The sequence below is a fragment of the Lepisma saccharinum genome, chromosome 23 (genome assembly GCF_977018435.1).
Source record: "Lepisma saccharinum chromosome 23, izLepSacc3.1, whole genome shotgun sequence".
In the NCBI taxonomy this organism is placed as follows: Eukaryota; Metazoa; Arthropoda; class Insecta; order Zygentoma; family Lepismatidae; genus Lepisma; species Lepisma saccharinum.
Genome location: NC_139251.1, coordinates 55,736,661 through 55,761,361, shown reverse-complemented (window position 1 = coordinate 55,761,361; position 24,701 = coordinate 55,736,661). Strand labels below are relative to the sequence as shown.

The 24,701-nt window shown below is 39.7% G+C and overlaps 1 protein-coding gene across 1 annotated transcript in view; it reads left to right on the top strand.

Moving 5' to 3' along the window:
* Positions 1-23,699, top strand: part of LOC146005516 (heat shock 70 kDa protein II-like) — a 38,802-nt gene extending 15,103 nt beyond the window's left edge. Inside the window, exons 2-4 of the mRNA XM_083144761.1 lie at positions 4,502-4,688; positions 21,705-21,755; positions 23,650-23,699. Coding sequence (XP_083000887.1) covers positions 4,511-4,688; positions 21,705-21,755; positions 23,650-23,699 — 279 coding nt within the window. The 5' untranslated portion in view covers positions 4,502-4,510. The remainder of the gene's footprint in view (positions 1-4,501; positions 4,689-21,704; positions 21,756-23,649) is intronic.
* The last annotated feature ends 1,002 nt before the right edge of the window (positions 23,700-24,701 follow it).

Here is a 24,701-nt window from a genome sequence, read left to right as displayed (position 1 = left end):
AGAGAGATGAGGAAAAATGCTGCATGCCAGGAGATATAATTGCACAGAGATAGTGAAAAGGAATGTAAGCAGTAGAAATGAGAAGAGTCCAATGATATGTAATGAAAGTGAAAAAATTTATCTATTTCCAAAATAATTTTCCAATAGAGAAATTTTTCATCCTCAAGGAGGAGGATATTCTCATGTGCCAGTTCCGACGACACAATGAAAAATGCAAGGAAGAACTGTTTTCCGAGAGCAATGATAGATGGCAGCACGCCATGTAAAGAAGAGCAGAGTTCATTGTAGAAACTAGGAGTATTATAGTAAATGCAAAATACATAAAGGAAGAGTATAAAAATTATAGGAGTGAGTAAAATGTTGTATATAGCCAATTACAATAAATAAGAATATGCTCGTATATGAAACAATTATGAAAGTTAATAAGTGAGCAAATGAATTCAGAAATGTCTCCTTTTTGATCCTAGTGATCAAAATTTGATTTAATACCTCTGACGAGGAGAAGATTGTCAGCTTGTGTGTTTGTCCGTCCCTCGGTGGTGCTGTGTACAATTTAGACGCCCCGAAGCACTTACGGTAGCGCTCATTAGACGCACTGGTCCATAGGCAGCGCTTGCTTTTACCGGTCCTGGGCTATTCCCCTTTTGGTCCTTACATAGGAGGTGGCGCTACTGTCAGTTTAGTTGCCCCTAATCTTTCTATAAGTATAGCTTGTGTCGTTTGTATAATGCCAAAGAAGCGGGTAAAACGAGCGCATACATGTAATAAATGAGATTATGCTTTAAAGGCAAGGACAATAAATTAGAAGAAAAGAAGAATAAGCCTTTTCCAAAAATAGAAAGAAGACTTTTACCAAAATAGAAGAAAGAAAAGAAGCCTTTTCCTAAATCAAACAACAGAAAGAAGCATTTTTCTCAAAATGGAAGGAAGGAAGAAGCCTTTTCCCAAATCAAAGATAGGAAGGAAGAAGAAGCCTTTTCCCAAAATTAGGAGAATAAAAGATAAAGTGGACTTAAACAACAAATCAACATGTTTCTGTAACATTACGAATGTTGTTATATTCGCGGACATATTTTAAATTGCTGAAACATACCTGAAACATCACAGCAATGTTTCGCAATGTTACTATGTTTCAAGAGTTATGTATCCATAACATATCTGAAACCATGTTGTGCTGTATGGGGGGGGGGAGTGGTTATCACTGCATGCTATGACACCAGGAGTTCTGGTTTCAAACCCCAACCTTGGCATGGGTGTTTCTTGTTTCTCTCTTCATTAATTGTATTGTACCATCTTCGCGATTAACCAAATGTGACAGTGACGCTAAGTAGCATAAATCAAATCAAATCATTGATTGATTGTTTCATTTGGTTTGTTTTACTTCGCTTTTCCTACACTTTTGGCTAATCGTCAAGATGGTACAATAAAATTGATGAAGGGACAAACACAAATAACACCCATGCACGGGTCGGGGTTCGAACCTGGGATCTCCGGCTTAATAGTCAAATCAATAAGTTTTGGATTTTCGAAAGTGGGTGGGATTAACATGTGCTTCTTTTCAGTAGTCCTTCATCATTTTGCAATCCTTTCCTTTCTTTGACTTTCTATTTTTAGGAATACTGGGCCCTAAAGGGAGGGGGGGGGGGATTATGACTCACACCAACCTCCCTTGGGCATGCCACTGATTGCTACCCCAAGTGTCGACATCACCACACGTCACTGCCTGTATACATGAATTTGGGTGATGAATGATTGATCTTGGTTTCCCATGCACTTCACACGATTTTATATTCACTGAGAAATGCATAAACAAAGAATGCAATTGCCACCAGATGGTTCATCTAGTAGAATGGCTATCAATTACACATCCTAGACATATTTTGAATACCTAACCTAGAAATTTCTTGATCATTCTTTTGTAGTCAAATTAACCTGCTTTATCTTATCAACTGGTGCACATAAACAACCAAACAATTTACATGCTTTTTACATTTTGCAGCTTGACTTATTGTAGTGTAAAATTGGAGTGCGAATAATTACATTTTAGTCTAAATGGAACATGAGAAAGGAAAAAAAAATAACACTCAAGGGTGCAGTCAACAAAAACCTATACATGAAAATCCTTCTGTACCAATCATTATGAATCAGAATTGGGGAACTGCCCAGAATGTTTAACAATTTTCATGTTTGATAGCATTTCAAAGTCTGGTTCTTCTGTTGGAAGTGTCCACCGTAGCAAGGCAGTTGACTGATTACCATATAATCCTGACTACCATTGTCAATATATATAAAAAAAAAAAAAGGTAAAGTGTTCCCCTGTGCATAGCACCACACCATGAAGGCGTATAGGGGGTGTGGGGGTAACGCCCCACACTTTATTGATCCGGTCGTGAGTGGGGGTGATGTGATCAGCATCACGCCCCTGACCGCCTTTACCCCCCAGGGTTTCCCCCAGGTACCCATGTTATTCGACGCTGGGTGGGCGCCGGGGCCGCTTCCACCGTTAGAAAAGTTCCCGGATTTGAACCGGCCGGGGCTCGAACCCGGGACCTTTAGCATGGTAGTCAGACGCGTTACCGACTGAGCATATTTTTTTTTTTTTTTTTTTTTTTCTTTAAGCTGAAATCATAGTGAAGCTTTGAAGAAATATTTGGTGCAGAGTTTCAGAATCACTATCGGAAGAATGTACAAAGCAGCTTGCATGAGTACTTAGCCATTCGTTTGTTACTGTTGTCTTGATCATACAAAACTCATATTTACACGTGTGTTGAAGTTGTTTTTACTTAGACGGACCATGTGGTAAGCTGTGGAATCATTTAGGAACATTATTTTAATGCACATAAGAGCCCTAAACTTGGCATACCATAAAATAATGCTCACAGCAGGAAAACCCCTTCACACCCCACACACATTATTAAATGGCAACAACATTCGATACATGGCGATAATTTAAATTGCTGATCGCTAACACATGCATAAGGGAATATATTGGAGGAAAAAAAATCTTCAGGAAATTGAACCATGTTACGAGGGTCACTATTTATATTTTGAGCCTTGGCAACACTGATTGAAGTTAGGCCCGATATGACGTTTGCACGGAATCGTCTGGCATTATTGACCATAACGTACTTCAAATGTTTTGTCAATAGCTTCATTTGTGTTGTTTATGTTGCCTTGGAGATTGCGCGACAATAAAATGGAATTAACTCGTGAACATTTTCGTGCCATTTTTTTTTACGATTTTCGACATGGATTATCAAGAGAAGAATGCAGCGATCAACTTACTTCCACATTTGGCGATGAAGCCCCATCCTTTGCCACTGTGAAACGCTGGTATAATGAATTTAATCGTGGCCGCCATTTGCTCACCGACGAGATTCGCGAAGGTCGTCCAAAATCAGTTGTTGTTCAAGAAAACATTGATGCTGTGCAAAACCTAATACTGCAAGATCGTCATGTGACATACTGTGAGATTGAGGCAACCATAGGCATTAGTTCCACCAGCATATATAAAATATTACATGATTATTTATCTGTGAGAAAGGTATGTTCTCGTTGGATCCCACACAATTTGGCAAAAACTCAAAAAGACGCTCGCGTCAATTGGTGCAAACAAATTCTCAATAAATACAATCGTGGTGCTTCAAAAGATGTATATAAGATTGTAACAGGTGACGAATCATGGATATATGCATATGAGCCGGAACGTAAACAGCAGTCGACTGTATGGGTGTTTCAAGATGAACCCAATCCAACAAAAGTTGTTCGCGCTCGAAGCACATCGAAACAAATGGTCTCCTTTTTTTTTCGAGAAAGCTGGTCATGTGGCAACTGTGCCTTTTAGAGGAACGTAGAACAGTCAACTCTGAATGGTACACAACAATTTGTTTGCCAGAGGTCTTCGGTCAAATACGGAAAACAAACAAACGCCGTCGGATCATTCTTCATCAAGACAAGGCCAGCTGTCACACATTTCGTCTAACAATGGACTTTATGAACAGTCAAAAAATCGAATTGATGGGTCATCTGCCGTACAGTCCTGATTTGGCACCCAATGACTTCTTCTTGTTCCCGAATGTCAAGAATAAATTGCATGGACAACGATTTTCGTCGGCGGAAGACGCCGTTGATGCGTTCAAAAACCATATTATGGAGGTGTCTCAAGAAGATTTGAAAAACTGCTTTGACAAATGGTTCGAACGAATGCAAAAGTGTATTGACCATAAAGGAGAATACTTCGAAAAACAATAAAGCAGTTTTCATTGCTAAATTTCTGTTTTTTCATTGTTAGGCTCAAAATATAAATAGTGACCCTTGTATAATAGTGTGTACTATGATTAGGTCAGGATTAATTTGAACATTGACCAGATTTCACTGATCCAAACTTATTTTGCATTATGACTCAATTCCAGATGAACAAGATACACTTATGGTAGGAATTATTTAGTAAATTAATTGGATGTTAATGCAATATTTTAATATTTTCTTCCTCTTGTTTCAGTAAACAAATATGTCAGCAATAGACTCTTATATTGTCATTGATCTTGGGACCACGTATTCCTGTGTTGGAGTTTTTGAACATGGCAAGGATGATATCGTTGCCAACCATCAAGGAAACAGAACCAAACCAAGTTATGTAGCTTACACAGATACTGAGAGGTTGATAGGGGATGCAGCCACAATTTTCGGTAGGTACAGATTTCAAAGCACCTGCTTTTGTTTGATTTTTTTTTTTTTGTTGGACTTTTACTTTGGTAATACTTTTTTTAAAAAGGAGATATTTAAAAGACTTTGTTCAGAGAAAATGGATTTGTTGCATGAACATTGTGGGAATAGAGTCCTTCCATGTCAGTTCAATCAGATCATGGTACAGTACCAGGGTTGGACTGGGTGGGCCCAGCCCAGTTTTCCCAATGTGTTTTTTTTTTTTCAAAAAAACTTGTAAATTATTGCTTTAAATACTTATGAGGTTCTAAGATTGTCCATTTTTTTTGGAAAACTTGCTAAGAAAAGGCTTAGCAGAGCTTATAATAATAAAAATATTGAATGCATATGTAAATATATGTATATATATATGTATATGTATATATATGTATATGTATATATATGTATATATATGTATATGTATATATGTATATATATATATATATATATATATATATATATATATATATATATATATACATACATACATACACACACAGGGTGTCATTTTAATGGCTCCCACGGACCACAGATTCGTATAGAGGACATCAAAACAAACAACTTTTCCCAGTAAACTTTTTCTCGGTGCGTCGATTCGACGCTACAGCCGTTCAAAAAAGACCGTTTTGCCGCCTGGATGCTGGCAACCCAACACAACATTTGATCGTACCTGTGACGTCATATCCTGCGGCGAAACAGCGCACAGCAGGGTTGCAAGGAACACACAAATTTTGTGAAAATGACAAACTACCAACCACATTATTGGCTGTAAAACGGAGTGAGAAACGCGTCCAGCAGACCGAACATCATAGCCTACCAGCCAGAAGATCAGCAGTCATCTCAGGCTAAGGGGGAAGTGAACCAACGATATGAGGAATGGTAAAGAACGTATTCAAAATGAAGTGTCAATGTCGGATTTTGTCTCAGCCTACATCTAAAATATCAAGAACAATAAATTTTGTTGGACTTACAGCTTACACGTGGCTGTTTACGCCCAACTACATGTCAAATATTTGCAAATCTCGTTGCAAGGTTGATATCTACAGGTTTGTGTCCAGATGCCTTGTGGTACTTTTGTGCTGATAAGGGAAGCATCCGAGGTTTACGTTGTTACATTACGGCTAACACGTACAACCACAGTAACAATCTAATTATGAATCAGTAGCGAATATACTGTCCTGTTCACAGTTGCAAACTATTACATGTGTATCTGGTGCATAGATAAACACAGTCGTCTTAGAGCTTGTATTACTACTACTTATATCTCTGTATTTTCAATCATTCCTGCCACTTGCCTCATAATGCTCTGAATATACATTATATTATCTGTTGCTTACCTTTGAAATCTTGAGTTCTTTAATTTCTATTTTGTCATCTGTTCAGTGTGTCACAGACAACTAGTATCAGAAGGACGAAGTGGATAGACTAAATTGTAGATACCAACTTGATAACTAGATTTGCAAATATTTGACATGTAAGCTGAGACAAAATTCAATATGACTACTTCCACTTGATTTCCATTTTCTTTCTACCATTTTTCGTATCGTTTGTTTTTCTTCCTGTTAGGTTACAGAACGTGTTTTCTCGTTTTCTGTTACGGTACATAATGTGGCTGATTGTAGCTATGTCATTTTTCACAGAGTATGTGTGTTCCTGGCAACCCTGGAACGCATCGTTTCACGACTGGTTACGACGTCACAAATGCAATCAAATGTTGTGGGTAGTTGCCAGCATTCAGGCGGCAAAACGGGCTTTTTTGAACTACTGTAGCGCCGAAACGACGCACCAATGAGAAAAATGTTACTGAAAAAAGTTGTTTGTTTTGATGTCCTCTATACTTTTCCGTGGTCCGTGGGCGCCATTAAAATGACACCCTGTATGTATGTGTGTATATATATATATATATATATATATATATATATATATATATATATATATATATATATATATATATATATATATATATATATATATATATATATATATATATATCATGGATAAAAGCAAGGAGGGCCAAAAGGGCTAAGTAAAAATCAAATAAGGTAAAAGGAAACACTCACCGGACAGTAGGAAAATTCAAAATTTTCGCTAATTTATAGCATCATCGGTGTGAGAAGAAACAGAAGACTGAACCGGAAGTTGGGGTCCTGCAGAGTTGCCAGGTCCCCATTGAAGAAGAAGCGGTGCGTAGAACGAAAAAAACACTGTTTCGTCACCAGGCTCGTCGTAAACTGTGAGTGGGTAGGATGAGTTGGGAGGGAGGGCGGGAGGGTGGGTGAGGGTTGGGCATTACTGGGTGGCCTTGTTCAGGCCAGGTGGAGTGGTTGCACTCATGGCCGATATATAGGCCCTCTCCCATCTTTTGCGAACAGAGGTGTTGGCTGGTTGGGGTAGGAGGTGGATGATCGCTACCCGGAAGCAGTCGTTGAAACTGATGTTGTGGTGGTTGGTGTGGACGGCGACAGTGAAGTCCAGGTTGTGGGTGGAGGAGCGGTGGTTATTGATGCGGAGGTTGAGGGCCGTTGATGTTTCCCCCAGGTAAAAGAGGGTGTGAGAAGTGATGAGGATGGGACAGGTCTTGCACCTGGGTCGGTTGCATTTATGGGCAGGGGGGTGTTGGATGTGTGGTGAAGGAGTGTTGTGGACCAGGATGTTTTGGAGGTTAGGGGGGCGTTTGAAAACCACCCTGGGTTTGTCGGGAAATATGTTTTTGGTTTCGGGATCACTGTGGAGGATTGGGAGAAGAGAGTGCAGTGTGTGCCTGATTTTGTTGAGGTGGGGATGATATTGGGTGATGAGTGCAGGTGGGTTGGTGGCAGCAGGTTTCTTGGTGGTAGTGGTATGTGAGGCAGCTCGTGATATTTGCTTGGTGACCAGGATGGAGGGATATCCACGGTTAACCAGGGCCTGGTGTAGGCGGAGGTTATAATTCTGGCGGGAGGTGGGTGAAGTGTTCAGGCGCTGTCCCCTGAGGGCCAGAGAGAATGGAATTGCTTTTTTGGTGTGGAACGGGTGGGAGCTGGAGAAGTGTAGGTATTGCATGTGGTTGGTGGGTTTTATGTGGATGGAGGTAGTCAGGTGTCCTCCCTCGATGTGCACGTCCACATCCAGGAAGGTGATCTGGTTGGGGGAGTGTGTCCAGGTGAATTTTAGGGAATGGAAGTGGTTAAGTTGGTCCAGGAAGGCTGACAAGGATGGTTCTCCATGTGTCCAGAGCATGAAGATGTCGTCGATGAAGCGGAGCCAGAGGAGGGGTTGGAGGGGTTGGGTAGCCAAAAACTCTTGCTCTAGTTGACCCATGAAGAGGTTTGCATAGGATGGGGCCATTCTGGTACCCATGGCTGTACCTCGGATCTGTAGGAAATTTTGGTTTTCAAAGGTGAAGTTGTTACAAGTGAGGACAAGGTGGGCTAGGTGGGTCAGGAAGTTGGTGCTGGGGTTGTGAGGTTTGGGTCTGCTATTGAGATAGAATTCTATGGAGCGGAGGCCATGGGAGTGAGGTATGTTGGTGTAGAGGGAGGTGACATCAATGGTGGCAAGGGTGGTATTTGGGGGCAATGGTGGGAGGGTGCTGATTTTCTGGAGGAAGTGGTTGGTGTCACGGAGGTAGGAGGGCAGAGCTTTCAACAAAGATGGGAGTCAACAAAGGCTGAGATTCGTTCTGTGGGTGAGTTATAGCTGGACACAATGGGTCTGCCTGGGTTGCCAGGTTTGTGGATTTTGGGCAATAGATAGAAGGTGGGGGTGCGGGGATTGTCGGGTATTAACATGGCGGTGGTACGAGCTGTTAGGCCTTCAGGTGGGCCGCGGGTGTAGATGAAGTCCCGGATTTTGGTGAGGTGTTCGGCGGATAGGTCAACTGTGGTGGGTTTGTAGGTGGAGGGGTCAGCCAGCTGGCGGTTGGCTTCCGCCAGGTAGTCTTGAGAGTTCAAGACCACCGTGGTGGACCCCTTGTCAGCTGGGAGGATTTTGATGTTGTGGTTGTTGCGGAGGTCTCTGAGAGCTTTCTGTTGGGGGGGATTTAGGTTAGGTTGGTTGTGAAAGTTATTTAAGAATGAGCTGTCAGAGGTGGTGGAAATGACGGCAGTGATGTATCTTTCCAAGGGGTGGTTGGTGGGCAGGGGGGGTGGATCTTGGGAGGAGGGGGGGCTAAATTGAAGGAGGCTCGGGTGGGTTTCACTGGTAGTAGTTTGGAGTGAGGGATTTTTGGCCCAGAAATGTTGCCATCGGAGGCTGCGAGCAAATGTGTGTACGTCAAAAAGTAGGCGGAATTGGTTGGGGGGAGTTGTGGGGGAGAAGGTGAGGCCTTTGGATAAAACAGCTATTTCATCAGTGCTCAGTTTATGGCTGGATAAATTGAGTACAGTCTGGTTGTTTTTAGGTGGGTTAGGGTCATTGGTGGTCATGGATCTGGTAGGGGTGGGTTTGTCCGTGGACTGGTTGTTTCCCAAGGTGCGATGTATGGGAGTGCAGTTTTGGTTTTCAGGGGGGGGGTCTGTGGTGGTGTGGGAGGGGTGGGCAATGGTAGAGGGGGGTCGGGTAATAGCGGGCATGTTGGTGTGGGACTGAAATTGGGCGGCAGTGGAAGGGGAAGGGTGCAGCCAGTCTGAAAAGCTTGACGGCAGAGATTGGAGAGTTTTTGGAGGTGTTTAGTGTTAAGATCACTGGCAATGGAATGGGCGGTGTGCCAGAAGGAGTCTATTTTGTGATGGTGGTTACCTGGGGTCAGCAACAGGATTTTGGTAAGGGATTGAATAGAAATGGACAGTTCTCGGGCGCGATTTAGCTGGGATCGGTACATGGCGTGGGTCAGTTCAATAGCAAAATTTCTCGCTAGTGGGAAAATCGTGGGTTTTATGCTTGGGGGCATGGCGGAAAACGGCAGTTTGGGTGTGAGGCTTTTGGGTGTTAGGCCTAATATCAAACGTGAGTGCAGGAAGCGTGCATGGGACGTAGCTTTGGTGTAGGAAACAATAAGAGATCGCAGGCGGTTCAGTTGATAGGAGTTATACGTGAAAGGATTCATACCAAAAGTGGATAATAATGGATAAAAGCAAGGAGGGCCAAAAGGGCTAAGTAAAAATCAAATAAGGTAAAAGGAAACACTCACCGGACAGTAGCAAAATTCAAAATTTTCGCTAATTTATAGCATCATCGGTGTGAGAAGAAACAGAAGACGGAACCGGAAGTTGGGGTCCTGCAGAGTTGCCAGGTCCCCATTGAAGAAGAAGCGGTGCGTAGAACGAAAAAAACACTGTTTCGTCACCAGGCTCGTCGTAAACTGTGAGTGGGTAGGATGAGTTGGGAGGGTGGGTGAGGGTTGGGCATTACTGGGTGGCCTTGTTCAGGCCAGGTGGAGTGGTTGCACTCATGGCCGATATATAGGCCCTCTCCCATCTTTTGCGAACAGAGGTGTTGGCTGGTTGGGGTAGGAGGTGGATGATCGCACCTCCCTCTACACCAACATACCTCACTCCCATGGCCTCCGCTCCATAGAATTCTATCTCAATAGCAGACCCAAACCTCACAACCCCAGCACCAACTTCCTGACCCACCTAGCCCACCTTGTCCTCACTTGTAACAACTTCACCTTTGAAAACCAAAATTTCCTACAGATCCGAGGTACAGCCATGGGTACCAGAATGGCCCCATCCTATGCAAACCTCTTCATGGGTCAACTAGAGCAAGAGTTTTTGGCTACCCAACCCCTCCAACCCCTCCTCTGGCTCCGCTTCATCGACGACATCTTCATGCTCTGGACACATGGAGAACCATCCTTGTCAGCCTTCCTGGACCAACTTAACCACTTCCATTCCCTAAAATTCACCTGGACACACTCCCCCAACCAGATCACCTTCCTGGATGTGGACGTGCACATCGAGGGAGGACACCTGACTACCTCCATCCACATAAAACCCACCAACCACATGCAATACCTACACTTCTCCAGCTCCCACCCGTTCCACACCAAAAAAGCAATTCCATTCTCTCTGGCCCTCAGGGGACAGCGCCTGAACACTTCACCCACCTCCCGCCAGAATTATAACCTCCGCCTACACCAGGCCCTGGTTAACCGTGGATATCCCTCCATCCTGGTCACCAAGCAAATATCACGAGCTGCCTCACATACCACTACCACCAAGAAACCTGCTGCCACCAACCCACCTGCACTCATCACCCAATATCATCCCCACCTCAACAAAATCAGGCACACACTGCACTCTCTTCTCCCAATCCTCCACAGTGATCCCGAAACCAAAAACATATTTCCCGACAAACCCAGGGTGGTTTTCAAACGCCCTCCTAACCTCCAAAACATCCTGGTCCACAACACTCCTTCACCACACATCCAACACCCCCCTGCCCATAAATGCAACCGACCCAGGTGCAAGACCTGTCCATCCTCATCACTTCTCACACCCTCTTTTACCTGGGGGAAACATCAACGGCCCTCAACCTCCGCATCAATAACCACCGCTCCTCCACCCACAACCTGGACTTCACTGTCGCCGTCCACACCAACCACCACAACATCAGTTTCAACGACTGCTTCCGGGTAGCGATCATCCACCTCCTACCCCAACCAGCCAACACCTCTGTTCGCAAAAGATGGGAGAGGGCCTATATATCGGCCATGAGTGCAACCACTCCACCTGGCCTGAACAAGGCCACCCAGTAATGCCCAACCCTCACCCACCCTCCCGCCCCTCCCTCCCAACTCATCCTACCCACTCACAGTTTACGACGAGCCTGGTGACGAAACAGTGTTTTTTTCGTTTTACGCACCGGTTCTTCTTCAATGGGGACCTGGCAACTCTGCAGGACCCCAACTTCCGGTTCCATCTTCTGTTTCTTCTCACACCGATGATGCTATAAATTAGCGAAAATTTTGAATTTTCCTACTGTCCGGTGAGTGTTTCCTTTTACCTTATTTGATTTATATATATATATATATATATATATATATACAGGGCTAGCATAAATGATTCATTCGTTTTGAAAAGGCTATATTTTCAAAAGTATTACACGTACACACATGAAAGATATATGAAAAGAACCACAAACTCACCAAGTTTGTATTGTGTATTCGCGCGTCGACTAGAATTTTGCATCAACATGCAGGAAGCATTGGGGGACGAGGATTTCGCCGCCAAGTTGATATTCAGCGATGAAGCAACGTTCCACTTATCCGGAAACGTGAATCGTCATAATGTGAGATTCTGGGGCACGGAAAATCAACGTGCAGTCGTGACAGTTAAAGAGATTCGCCAAAGGTGAATGTTTTCTGTGCAGTGTCACAAACAAAGATGTATGAGCCGTTTTTGTTCGCTGAGCAAACTGTGGCCGGTAAATGTTACCTGGATTTGTTGCAGTTGCGGTTGTTCCCGCAACTCAGTGCTGACTTCAGGGATTTTGTCTTCCAACAAGACGGGGCATTGGAACATCCCAGTTCGTGATTACCTAAACAATGAACTTCCGCATCGCTGGATTGGGCGTATTTGTGAGTATGACCTAGCTTTGTTCCCCTGGCCTCCCAGATCTCCTGATTTAACGCCCTGCGACTTCTTCCTGTGGGGGTACGTTAAGGACCTTGTTTACGTACCCCCACTACCGCAATCCTTAGTCGAGCTCAAAGAACGTATCAATGCTGCAGTGCAGACCATTGACAGGGCTATGCTACAAAATGTATGGAATGAGCTCGAGTATCGTCTGGACGTGTGTCGTGTAACCAAAGGGGCGCATATCGAACATTTGTAGAGGGTGTATAAACTTGGTGAGTTTGTGGTTCTTTTCATATATCTTTCATGTGTGTATGTGTAATACTTTTGAAAATATAGCCTTTTCAAAACGAATGAATCATTTATGCTAGCCCTGTATATATATATATACAGGGTAAGTCAAAATGATGGGCCTGATTACAGAAATTTATTCTGTGAAATTAATAAACATGTTAATGTGAGACATGTGCTTTGAAAGGTTAACTTTCAAAGTTTAGTTTCCACGCAGTGTTTCCACTTTCTACCGCTAGGAGTCAGCAGCAAGCAGGAAAATGGCGTTGACTGGACAACAGAGATCTTTGTGTGACCTTGATTATCATGTGAACAAGTCTGTGATTGTTGTGCAACGGCATTTCCGTTCCAAATATCGGAGAGAACCACCCACGGGGAAGGCCATTCGTAAGTGGTATGAACATTTCAGAGATTCGGGCTGAATCTGTAAACAAAAATCAACTGGCCGTCTGTCGGCTGAGGAAGAGACAGTGGAACGAGCGCACACATGTTTCGTGCGGAGTCCACAATAGTCCACCTACTGGGCAGCGAGAGTACTTCAACTTCCACAGAAAACTGCCTGGTGGGTCCTGCGGAAACATTTACAAATGAAACCCCACCGCTTGCAACTAGTTCAAGCCTTAAGACACTGATTATGCTTTGCTTGCATCCTGTGCTGATTTCCTCGTATTAATGGAAACGGATGGGTTCTCTGAGAGGTTAATTTAGTGATGAATCAACTTTTCACCTTTCAGGGAAAGTGAATAGACACAACATAAGGATTTGGGGAACTGCGAACCCCCATGAATTTGTGGAACTTGAATGTGATTTTCCCAAAGTGAATGCCTTTTGTGCCATTTCCCATGAAGAGATTTACGGGCCATTTTTCTTGAACATACTGTGACAGGACTTGATTTCCTTGATATGCTGCAACTATGGCTCCTTCCACAGCTTGCAGAGGATAGCTCAGATTTCATTCTCCAATTGGATGGTGCCCCTGCGCATTACCAATACAGCATTCGGGACCATCTCATTGGGGCATTGGAACAACGTTAGATAGGCCATGCATCTCTGGAGGATCGACCTCTCCTTCATTGGCCACCTCGTTGCCCCGACTTGACCCATGTGATTTCTTCATGTGGGGTTTTATCAAGGATCATGTTTACGTACCACCACTTCCAACAACATTGGATGACCTGCGTGCCTGCATCACAGCAGCCATTACTGATATAGACCGCAACATGCTACACAAGGTTTGGCAGGAGATAGTCTAATGGCTTGATGCGTGGCATGTTACGCGAGGTGCTCACATAGAACACTTGTGATTTGTTTGAAAAAAGCTTTTGACAGTTTACCTTTCTTAGCACATGTCTCACAATAACATTTGTTTATTATATTTCACAGAATAAATGTCTGAAATCGGGTCCATCATCTTGACTTACCCTGTACAAGAAACAAAAAAGTATAAGTATCAGAAAATTTTAGATAAAACGTTTGTGTTGATTGATACAACATAGTTGAACGAAGCTTATAAATTTGAATTGTGGTAGAATTTTGGTTATCAGTCTGTCATTTCCTTATGTGGGGGGAAACAATAGCGGCACATCATATGATGATCAGTTGATACAATACATTATTGCATGTTAAGCATTAAAAACTTGAATTGAGTACATTTAATTGAAATGTCATTAATTGTGGCATAATTAAATCTGAACATTCTTTAAATGATTTTTCTCATTTCTCATCATAAAGGGAACTGTTATTTATGTCTGGTTAGGAGCTCTATACCCATGTAAATCTACCACAATTTCAGTTTTTCTTCCTCCCCCTTCTTTTTAAGGGTGTAGGGTACTCAAGTAAATACAGTGCAAATGTATACTTTCATATTTTGATCATTTTTTACATTTTCGAACCTTTGAATGAGCTATAGTTTTGAGCATTGTGTATGAAAGTTGCAGGAACATTATGTGCTTGTACTATAATTTGACAATAAAATTATCAAAATCTGAGATCTATGAAGTTTTGTTGATGGTTTACTGTTTGAAAAAATTGAATAGAAACGTCTACGAGACCGCGAACATTTGCACTGGGAGAAATATAAAACATAACCAGGGATGGTAATTTGGAGGAAGTATGGGTAAAACTTTTCAAAAAATGGGACAGAGCAATGAAAAAGGAACGAAAGATAGGATTCCATGTTACTCTGGAAGTTGTCCGAGGGGCCAGGGTGGAACGGGAGTTCAAGTTGGAATGGTGATGTAATGGGGGGGAGGTGGAACAGTGAAGGAGGGGAAATATCCTTCACTTCTCGAACTGGAGTTGATCGCCAATGTGCAACTGAACGCGTTTTACCGATTTTTAAGACCCCAGGTCTAAGAGGTCTCATGGAAAATGGGGAACTTTTTAAAACAGGATTTTTAACCTGGTTGTTTTCAGACAGGAATGTTGGCAGTGATTGTTTCAAGTGTTTCTTAACCAAACCTCTAACCTAATCCTTTTTTAACACTTAGTGACGCAGCATTATGATTAGTGCCTAGAAAAACTATGAACATAATGAAGGGGGATCATGAAATGTTGTTTTCTAAACTTTATACTCACACGTAAGTTCAATTTTCTACTAATTTAGTATTGCTTATAAAACCTTTCTGCCTGCACAATATTAAAATTTCATCATGATTGGATTTATTTCTAGTTTCAAAGAGGGATAATTTGCAAAACTAAAAAAGAAGCATTGTTTCTCATTTCGAAAAAAAAATGGTTACCATAGATTAACGCAAAATTGAATAAGTTAAATTTTGATGTAATTCGTTTTTATGTAGGTCTGCTGGCTTATTTTTTAAATAGAGACCAAACTCTAGTATCCATGATTTTTAATCAGACAGTAAGTATTGTTGGCATCCGTCACCAAAGCGATCAAATCTACAACTTATAATACAAAGTTCATTCCATGTGTTAAAAAGTTAGAGTATCCACTACTTTTAAAATTTTTAAAATGTGCCTTTTTCCTAATAAATGTAAATAAACTAGTATAAGTATATGCTTTCAGTAAAATAATCATTAACAACAAATCATTCATACAGGATTTGTGTGGGGGGGGGGATAAACAAGGCATTTTCCCCATAAGTGTCCTCCCTTTTGTTGATATATGTTCCTACAATTTTATTTTAATAATAAACGCCCAGAACTGTGACTGAATTAAAATTGTGTATGTGAAATATATACTTTTAGGTTTATTCATTTTCCAGGGAAGGACTCATGGCCCCCTTTGGCCTTCTGTCTGCAAACATTGTTTAAAATTTTATGCTTTATGATATTATGAAGCTAGATTCTTAGATTTTGAGTTAATTTCAAAAATATAAAATCCGGTACCCTTTTTTAAAAATTTTCAGAAATAAGTTGTCATATTTTCAGAGGGAATGAAAAAGCCATCAATTTTATTTCTGGGTTAGTTAAATCATGTAACTAAGTTCATTTTAAAAATATTTGAGTTGGCGTTGCATCTTTTCTTTTCAATGATAATTCAAATTTTAGTAAAGCATGTTTTCAGTCCAAGCAAATCAGATAATAATATTTTATTAATTTATCAGTGTACTAAAATATAAATATGCTATGTTGGTCTATTTTTTTTCTGGAATCCTTATTGTTTGGTTCAGTTCAATGGTCTTTATTCTTGGGCGAGGTTCAGCAAATGCTGATCTACCCCCTAACCCGACAAAGAAAAATGTAGCAAAGTACCTAGGTACATTATTATACATGAAGATTATAAGACACTACATAAGTAAAATAACATAAAAGAAACTATAAAAAAACTACTCCTACACAAAGAAAATCACAAAAAGAAAAGAGATGACAAAATATATACAGGCGTGTGTGCCAATAAATTAAAAGATAATAATATACATGAATGGCTTATTGCAGAAAGGGACCTGAGTCACATTTTTGAGGTATCTGAGATAATGGTACTTTTTCATCTCCACTGTCTCTAGCAGCATACTGCAGCAGATTTCTTTCTTACACTCTCAATATTATACGATTTTTCTTGTTTTCCTCAGAATTGTGCAAAAGTGACTCGGGTCCCTTTCTGCAATAAGCCATTGACATGTATTATTAGTTTCGGTCCAGTTTTTTTTCAATAATTCACAGGAAACAATTTTTAATCATATGTGGTCTTACTTTGCTTCTGATCTGAATCATATGCTGTCCTACGAAAGTGTTTGTAGTTCAGTTGCTTTATTTCGTTCGGGAGTGCATTCCAGATTTTAGGTGCCATGTAACTGAATGAAGATTGCGAAACAGAAGTTCTGCAGCGAGGTATATGGAGATTAGCGGCGCTTCTGGTGGAGTAAGAGTGAGTTTCACTCCTTGCTTTAAGCTTTACACTCATAGTCCGGGATGTTTTTAGTTATAACATTGCAAGTAACGCAGGTCATGTGCAGTTCTCTGTCTTGCCATGTTGAGAATTTTGTGCTGATTAAGCACAGGGAGAACGTGTTGTGATTTTTAAATCTGTAGACATACATCATGCATGCATTTTGGACTTTCTGAATTTTGTCTGAGAACCTTTTTGTGATTCTTGGCCCGTAAACAACATCGCAATAATCAAAATGAGGATATATTAAAGATTGGACCAAATTTAATTTAATTTTGGGTGAAATAAAAACAAGTGTGTGAAGGCTCTTTAGCACTGAATATCCTTTACCTCACTGTTTCAGTACATGTTCAGACCAGTCTAATTTTTGATCCATGGTCAAGCCCAAATTTCGTATTGTTTGTGAGACTGTTGTTCTGCATTTCAATTAACATTTTGCATTCGCTGAGATTAATTTGTTTCAGGAGATTATTGTTTCCGATAATAGTAAATGTAGATTTATTTAAATTTAGAACTAAGTCATTTTGATTCACACCAGTTGCTAATATTTTTCAAGTCCTGATTTAATAGTGCAATCACATTTTGTAAATTAAATATATCTGTCGATATATACAATTGCATGTCATCGGCATAACAGTGCACATTACAATATTTCACTGATGTAATCAAGTCAGCAGCTGCTAACGTGAATAACAAAGGACCCAGGATTGAACCCTGAGGGACGCCAGCACTCACTAGCAGAGGTGATGACAGTTCATCTGTTAATACACGCTGTTGTCTTCCACGGAGATACGCCTCGAACCATTTGTGTTTTATTGGAGAGAATTTGTAATATTGTAGCTTTACAAGTAGTAGTTTGTGGTAGCGTGTCAAAAGCTTTGCTGATGTCAAGTAAAACTAACATTGTTAGACTATATTTTCCATGCAATGAACAAATCCCATGTGTCACTTTCAGGAGAGCAGTTTGCGTGCTAAAGTGAGGACGAAAACCGGATTGTTGCGGAGGAAGAATGTTATAGTCGCCAATGTACTTACGAACTTGATAGTTTACTGTTTTCTCAATGCTTTTTGAGAGTACCGGCAAAATACTAATGGGGCGAATGTAATTTACAGAGCTCGGGTTCTGTTTCTTAGGTATGGGAATGACATTTGCCTCCTTCCTTTACGTCCATCCACAACATTGTTGTGAAGTTTCAAAAAGATTGAATAACTTATAAGGGAGATAAGAATTATTTTTCTGAATACTCCCTCAGTCCCATAATTATAGTCCGGTATGCCAAAATGGTGACTTTTTATTTATGTTCTTTTGGATACTTGATGGGCAAATTTGTACTGATCCTTGAGTAATAACGTGTGGGGTCTCACCAGCATGGAAGGATTAAATGTTTCATCAAAATCTGAGAGCATGGGTTCCCAAACCCCCTTTTTTTTTGGTTGAATTGACATGGAATGACCCAATGGACTAATTTTGAGTAGGTTTTCCAGGTTTCTAAAGAAGGTAAGATTTAAGTGTTGAACCTGATGTCTTTGTGCAATGCAATATTAGCATACTCTTTCAAGCAGGAAAGTCAGTTTTTACCATTAACATGAGATTTAACATGTGCTAACCAGTGCTAAGCCAAATTTAGGCCAAAATAAGCTTCAGGATTGCATACAATCAAAATGAATACATTTTTAAACCCAAAGTCTATGTAAAATGTATGTTGAAAAGTTCAGCTTTCTTGTGCTCTACTTTCACTTTATGTATCCAATTTTGAATGTACTTGAACATGCGTTCTTGATAGTTTAGTTTCTCACAGTATCTTAATGCGTAGGACATTCGGAAGTACAGCTGCCTTTCCTGGATGCACAGCTAGGTAGGCATGTTCAAGCTAAGGTCACAATCATGCTATATCTTCAAACTTTTGACTACACACATACATAATCTTCCATTGCCAATATTGCAACAGCCAGAAGATTGTATTGATTGCAGGTAGTTGGCTGAAATAGCAAGTGCCTACAGAGGTCTTGTTGTCTCCTCTTACTCAATTATAGACTTTCTGAAGATGCCCAGTGTTAAAATTTTCAGATTTTGAAGCTTGGTAATGCACTTATATAATGCCTATAATCAATTTTTGAAGTTCAATGCCTATGTTGAGGCTTCTACCCTGTAGAAGGACTTTTTACTTTAAAAGTATTCCTTCAACATTTAACAATCTTTTATATTTAGGATCAACCAAAATGAAGATACAATAGAATATTTAAAAATCAATCTGTACCCTAGTTGTAGTTTTTACAATATTTTCCTGAACCATACTTAACATGTTAACAGCCACATGAGTTGTATTTAACTCGTGCTAGTTTTATGCCCGGGGCCTTGTGAAGCATATTTACCTCGTGTATGTATCTACCATGCTATAACATATATTTTATGTGAAGAGTGGCTCCGTGGACAAAATGTTGCTTTCGTGAAAATGTTTAGTGATGCTGCTAGTTAGTTAAAACAAACAATTTAAAAAGTATGGATCGAATGAATAGAAGTACAACTTTTTATATTATTTTTTGCATTTAAATTTCAGTTAAATCTGTCAAGTAAACAAAAAAAACATTTTCATTCATGAACTATTTTTTCAGATTGTGCGTTTGGGCTTGAATTATTGCTGGCTAGCTTCTCTTAACAATATCAATACATTAGTATACGGCGGTCATGTTGCAAATAAGACTCCATTCTCAGAAAAAGCAATAACAATGCTTGATATAAACAGTATGCTGTGAGCTAACGATGGTGTGCAGTATAATAATTGATTCTAGCACTGCGTTATTTGCATATGATTCATGCACATAAATTAAAAATAGCAATTTTCCATCCAATCAACATGGCATTCAATGTTATATTATCATAAAAAATATTGTTGCCCCAGTATTTTTTCTTCTATTGTGGCATCAATATGTTAATGTTAAATAAAAAACCTAACATGGCTATTCTTTTGTGCAGGTGCAAAGTGTCTCATACGCAAGAAGTTTGATGACCCTACAGTTCAGGTAGACATGAAGCACAGGCCCTTCACAGTCAATGTCCAACACAGGTTGCACACAAGCAAGATTAAGATCAAACTAGCTGATATCACAAATGCAGAAGCAAATGTTGTGGTTTTGGCTTGCAACCCTGACTTTCAACCTATCGGCAGAGTCGCTTTAGCGTTTTTTAGAACATACGGACCACAACTGGACAAGATACTTAAAACCTTCAAGAATACACAACCTGGTGATGTCAGAGTTAGCTTGGCGTACAATCTACCTGCTAATTTTATTTTTCATTTCATCATTGAAAACAACCAAAACCCTGAAATGTTGCGAAATTGCTATGCCAAGTGCCTGAATTTACTTTTAAATTTAGGACAAAGATCCATTGCTTTCCCACATCTAGCCAGAGGCGCTTTCGGCTTTGATTCAGCAGCCGCAGCCAAAATAGCCCTTTCATGTGCGAAGCAATTTTCAGAACAACATTATAATGAAATAGACCATATCACGTTTTGCACTGATTCAAATTATGACAAGCAGATATTTGATTTTGAAAGTGAATTCAAACAGCTGTTCTCGTTTTGTGAATGTAAAGATGAAATGAATGGACGATGTGCGAGAAAGAAACAAAAACAAAATCGTAATATTGTTACTTCAGTTACTAGTGCACAGGAAGGTGACACTAGAATTTCACTTCCTCTAATATGTATCAACAACCATTTCTTCGTTAACATAACTGTAGAAAACAAGCAAATCCGAATGCTTTTAGATTCAGGTAGTACCACAACTATTATGAACAGGCAAGACTTGCCTCGAAATATCAAGATAAAACGGATAAGTCATCGCTTAAGAGCTTTTAATAATTCAGAATTTTCTATATCCGAAGAAGCTGACGTGCACTTCATATTAGCTGATCAACCTTTTCTGCACACGACACTTCTGTATGAAATGTCAGGAAACCACAACATTTTAGGCAATGATTTTCTAATAAAACATCAAGCAGTCATAAATATATATAGATTAACTTTGGAAGTTACTCGTTTTACTTAAGATGACGACATAGTAAGTTGCACCCTCCATGAACTGGAGATTGATACAGGAGATTTGCATCCAGTGGACACTCGACCTCACAGGATACTTACTACCCCATATACTTCCAATCATGGAACAAGAAACTACTACATCAGGGCATAATTTCTCCTATCTTAGCGCCACGCTGGAATTCTCCTAACAGTACACTGTACTGTGTTGATAAGAATAAAGTCTCTTTGTACAACATTTACACTTCTACCCTTTGCCGCATATACATCTTTTCATAACAATTTCAATATCAACTGCTCCCGGTTGCCTTTTGCCCCACAACACAGAGAATTGCACTTATCAAAACTTCACTCTACGGGCGCACTATTTACCATAGTGCTAACCTGCCCCTGCAGTTTATCACGCAGGGTTCCCTACGCATTCGGTGCTTACACTCTGTGTATCGTTGCATCCAAAAAACTGTCTTAATCCATTGAGGAACGGCCACTTTCTGCAATTTGAGAGCATAAGAGAGAGTAACAAGTCGGAACTGGTATTTATACCTCCGACAAACGACCCAACCACAGAGGCAAGGTCCTATTGTTACCTTTCAAACAGGGAAGACATTGGGGGAAAGGAACCGTTGGCTTCCCCGACTAGTGGGCAAAAGCAACCTTGGCCAGAGCATTTACAAAGAAATGAATTCGTACATATACTTTCCAATTTCCAGCTGTGTGCGTAAAAACCACACAGCAACTGACACGAACACATGTAAACATTTACTTTGTTGTTGTGATTGTGTTCATTACCATGTGCAAGCTATATTTTTTAATTTTTCTCAGGCTTCAAGTTCATTGCGGTTTCCCTGGGATCCAGCATTAATGCAAGGCATGGTATGGGATTTGTGCTTGGGAAGTGTATTGTACATAAAACTTCTCAGTTCAAATCCTGTATCAGCCAGCACAATACATCTTTCGATGCCTGTAAAATATTAGGGATACCACTATTATAAAGAAGCACTATATTTCCTGTATTGGCAACCCCTCAGCACATTCATGTTTAATTATGTAACACTACTTATTTTTTAAGGGTTAAATATTTGTGGTAACAATTATTGTAAAACAACTTTCAAAATAGTTAATACATGAAAGGAAATTGCATTAGAACATGATTTTTTAAAATTACTTTGTTGCACCAAAGCATTCTAGTGTAAATAGGTATAGCGGTTAGCAAAGTATGCTATGATGCCAGGAGTTAAGGGTTCAAAGCCGTGCCAGGACATGGATGTTATTGTGAGTAACCTTTTGTCAATTTAAATATCATTCCTCATCCCCATCTTCATGATTAGCCAAAAGTGGCAGAAGAGCAATGCAATCAATCAATAAATAGGTAAAGACTATGTGAACAGAACATTTTTCAGGGTGGCTACTCACCGGGAATTCTGCGTGAATTATTAGCTCTGGGAATTATGCATGAATTTTTCTCCGTAGACCTGAAAAATGACAACTTTATTTAATTCCAATCCCATTGAATTTATACATATTTATTAATGCCCTGACACAAGTTTTTCAGTTTAGCTTTTATTTTTATCGAGGAAGAAAAAGAAAAGAGCTAGCTGGAAAATAGAACAGAATTCTCTCAATCTGTTTATTTTGTTGGTGTCCTTTGCAGAACAATCTAGGACAGACGGAAGATTATTGCAAGATATCTTGAAGTTGATTAGATAAATTAGAATGAAATTTTTGTACAATTAACAATTTTTCATAGATTAGTATATCCCATAGCATTTGTGACTTGTGTTTGTAGATGTATTTTGAGTCTTGAGTATGTGAAATGGCAATGTAAACTCCGCACCTTAAATTAAATACGGTATGCGCCAAAATATACAGTACTGAAACTCGCACACCTCGAACGTGCATGTGCGTTTGTCGATGGGGCATACCTCCAGCCGCTCGTGTTCTCAGTAGTGAAAAGGAAGTTATAACTCGCTAATAGTGTGTATGTAGTGTTTCTTTCAGGATAAATAAACTCACAGATGACAACAATGTAATGTTAGTCTTTTAATTTCAGTACTGTATATTTTGGCGCATACTGTATGTATATAGTTTAATTGAATTGAATTAGAATTTTTGTATAAATTGGAATCACACATACCCTTTATATTAATATATTGGTGTGTGTGGCTGATGAGAGGCGGTAATATGTAAGGTTGAAACTGAGAAAACATCTTGTACCCTTGAATTTTTAGAAAGTTTGCCTTTAAAACCAGGAATTATACTTGAATTTTGTCAAGGTTCTTGAGTAGCCATCCTGATTTTTATTTTAAATCTATAATCCCATATGGTTCTTTCATTATTGTGTGATTTCTAATCCAAATTGGTTAAAAATGTAATTATTTTTTTTATCTACAGGAATGCATGGTATATTCTGGAGTGTCAAATTGTGATGTGTGTAACTTGTAAGCATTTCTTGACATTCTCATTGGATGAAATTTCTGTTAATGTGATGCGGGTGGTTGTTTTATACGTAGATAATACATGAGCAGCTAGCAACAGCTATAGCAGCTTGATGTTACATGCTAAAAGCACCAAACCTACTCGCATATGCATTTGATAGCAGAAATAAATATCTGAAAAGGTTAGGCTGGTTAAGTTTGATTTATTTCTGCTTTCAGATGCACATTTGTTAGGTACATCAGGGTTTGGTGCTTTTAGCATACTCCAAGTTGCTGTCGCTAGCTGCTCATAGATAATCCTTTTTTTTTTATTCTTTTTTTTCTTTTTTTAGGTGGTCACAGTACCAACCAGTCCATCTTCTTGGCAACAGACAATAAATAACTGTCTGCTAAGAAAGCCATACAGTATAACATGGGACATGAAAATCGTTCTAAAAGAAGAAAAGAAAGTAACAAGTAGGCCTATCTTTTCTGTTTCTGTAGTATTGTGCATTCAGTCAGAAATCAAATTGGTATGTACAAATGTAGCATGTAAAATGACAATATTTTATTCATCAATTAGAAGTTGGGGCAAATTCAAGGCATGAACAATTTTTGAGCACAAAAACATTCAAAAGTGCATTCTAATAATTGACACTTCTCATCCGTAAACCTTGAACTTAATTTTCGCTAGGGATTCCAATGGTTCAGATTCTACTTTGCTGAGTTCGATACCCAGTGGAGGTACATAGTGGCTCGATTAGCTGGAAATTTCTATTTACAACTGTTATCAATTGTACTCTTCTGTTTTCTTGGAAATCTACTGAAACTGAATGGTTTCCTACAAAACACCTACAGTAGACCTAATGTACAGTCAAGAGCATAAATAATAGTATGTCATATGTTGCTTTAAAAACTGGAATTCTGTTGAAGTGAACCACATATTATCCTCCACTTTTTACATACATGAAAAATCAGCTGGCTTTACACTTTTGTTGTATCATTCAATTGCAAATATCAAAAATAGTATTCCCTAGTACTGCCGTGTAAGTTTCAACAGTGACATACAGTAGAAGGTAAAACAGAATCTGTTATTAGTTTTCATGTATTTACACACAATTGCTTTCATTCGACAAGTATTTTCATTTTATACAAATTACTTTACGGTTACGCATACATTACGATTACTTTGCAGTTTTAACAAGCAACTCAGCTGTACAGTTTTCAATGCATTCTGCGTAAACAAACAACTCTCGCAATCTCTAAGTACAGGATATATCAATAAAGTTAAGGAAATAGCACAACAATTGATAAAAATATTGATTCTTTCCATAGATATAGCTTAGTTTTGCATGTTTACCACTTTCCTTGTAGCCGTGCGCTGTAGACAATTAAAGATATAGTC